The sequence below is a fragment of the Condylura cristata genome, unplaced genomic scaffold, assembly GCF_000260355.1.
Source record: "Condylura cristata isolate star-nosed mole 26May11 unplaced genomic scaffold, ConCri1.0 scaffold00032, whole genome shotgun sequence".
In the NCBI taxonomy this organism is placed as follows: domain Eukaryota; kingdom Metazoa; phylum Chordata; class Mammalia; order Eulipotyphla; family Talpidae; genus Condylura; species Condylura cristata.
Genome location: NW_004567133.1, coordinates 20,666,512 through 20,668,504, shown reverse-complemented (window position 1 = coordinate 20,668,504; position 1,993 = coordinate 20,666,512). Strand labels below are relative to the sequence as shown.

Below are 1,993 nucleotides of genomic sequence, written 5' to 3'. Positions count from 1 at the left end.
GGCCCTGCCGGCCGCGATAGCATCGCCGCCGCGGGGGGCCCCTCTTGCAGCGGGGGGCTGACCCGGGGGCCGGGGCTGGGCCGGGGGTGTCCGCGTCTGAGGGAACCTGTGGTCCGTGTGGACAGGCGGGCCTGGCGGGGAGGGTGGCCAGGCTCCAGCTGCACACGCAGGGCGGGCCGCACCCTGCCACTGCAGGCCCGCGGCCGCTGCCCGGCCGGCTCTGGGAGGTCAGCGGTGGGGCAGCCTGCGGGCCGGGGCTCTTGGCCCTGCCGGCCCAGCCCCTTTGGGTAGCCGGTGCTTGGGAGACACCGGGTCTGGGGCCTCCCTCAGGTCTTGGGGACACCCCTGAGGCCCCCTGGGGCCTCCCAGGGGCACGAGCAGCGTCCAGTCACTGCCAGCAGCTGGGGGGGGTCCCTGCCGCTGGTGCACGGGCGGGAGGGGCCGCACGCAGCTGCCACCCCGCTGCCAGCAACAGGCTGCAGCCCGGTGGCCAGCAGGAGCCGGGCCAGGCAGAACTGGCCTCTCTGGGCGGCAGGAGGGTGGACCCTCATGCCCCCAGGGCTGAGGCGCTGTGTGGGGCACCCCGAGGAGCGGCCGGGAAGAAGGAAGGGTGCCCGGGGCAGACAGGCTGCAGACTCTGCCCGCACACGGCCCCTCACGGCCAACGCCGTGGCCACGGGCACAGCTCGTGGGAGCCACCTTCGTGGCCGTGCGCCCCCAGAACCCACACCAGGAGCCGCGGCGGAGATGCCAGCCCGGCTCCGGGCCAGACCCCCTGCGTCCACCAGAAGGGCCAGCAGGGCTGGTGCTGGACAGAGGGCCCCCGCAGGACTCTGGCGTCCTCCGCCAGCCTGCCTGACCTCAGCCTCCACGCCGCCCCATGGGGTCAGCTGCCGCAGGGCCCGCGTCTCACGCTCGACCTGCCTGGGGGCCCCGCTGGCGGCTGGAGGCCCTGGCTGCCTGGGGGCAGCCCCCACCTGCGCCTGCGGGCCCGGGGCCCACGCCGGCCCCGGACAGCCTGACTTTCCTGGCAGCTGGGCTGTGCCTGCACCCGCGTGCTGACCTGGCGGGCCGCGCCACCTGCCGCCTGCCCTGCTCTGTGCTGGGCGCTGGGGCCTCCTCGCCGGACAACGAGGCCGTGACAGCTCCTGGGCTCGTGATGGTCAGCGACCTCCTCCACGCGCTTGGGCTCCCCAAGGCCGCTGGGTGACAGTGGGCACCCTCCAGCCCTCAGGGGGCTGGCCGTGGACGCCCTGGGCGGCCCCCCGGAGACAGACTACGTGGCGGACACGGGCTGGCGCTGGGCCTGGAGAGCCCCTGGTGGGTGGCCGGGGCGGGGACGCGGCAAACAGCTGTTTGGCAGGCGGCAGGCCGCTGCCCCGGGCACTGGGGGTGCCGCGTCTGGCTGCGGGGTGTGTGCACGGAGGTGGGGGCAGCATCCTCATGGCCGAGGAGTCACCTCGTGGGTGAACTGACCCGTGGGCCCCTGCCCGTCTGGTGTCCCGGGGCTTGGCGCCATCCTTGAGGGTCTCGGGGCTCCGGCCGGCTGGTGGTGGCGCAGGGGAGGCCACATCTGGCTGTCCCAGGATCCCCGGGGCTGGCCTGAGGGGCGCCGGCCGGCTCCCGAAGCCCCTGACCTCGCAGCCGCCTGGCTCCCACCCCACAGCCACCTCCCCGGGCCTGGCCCCTGCGCCTAGGGCAGGATCCCGCAGTGCCCAGCCCAGACCCCTAATCTGAGGTGGGCAGGCGGGTGTGGCCCGCGGGTGTGGCGGGGCAGCAGCAGGGCGCCAAGGCGCAGTCAGCAGCCGCTTGCTCGGCGGACAGTGGCGGTAAGGGCGGCGGAGGCCGGGCGGGGGCTCCCGGCCCGTCCCAGCCGGACCTGCTGCTCCGCCGCCAGCGGGGAGCGGAGCGCGGGGAGCTCGCGGGTCAGGCCTGGGCCTGGACAGGCTCCCGGCGTCTGTGGCCCGCAGGCCGCATCCTGGCCTCCTGCATA

The 1,993-nt window shown here is 75.8% G+C and overlaps 1 protein-coding gene across 1 annotated transcript in view; it reads left to right on the top strand.

Annotated features, from left to right (window-relative positions):
- The window catches only part of CAPN15 (calpain 15), a 19,963-nt gene that overhangs the window by 17,135 nt on the left and 835 nt on the right, over positions 1-1,993 (top strand). Inside the window, exon 7 of the mRNA XM_012731718.1 lies at positions 1,199-1,320. Coding sequence (XP_012587172.1) covers positions 1,199-1,320 — 122 coding nt within the window. The remainder of the gene's footprint in view (positions 1-1,198; positions 1,321-1,993) is intronic.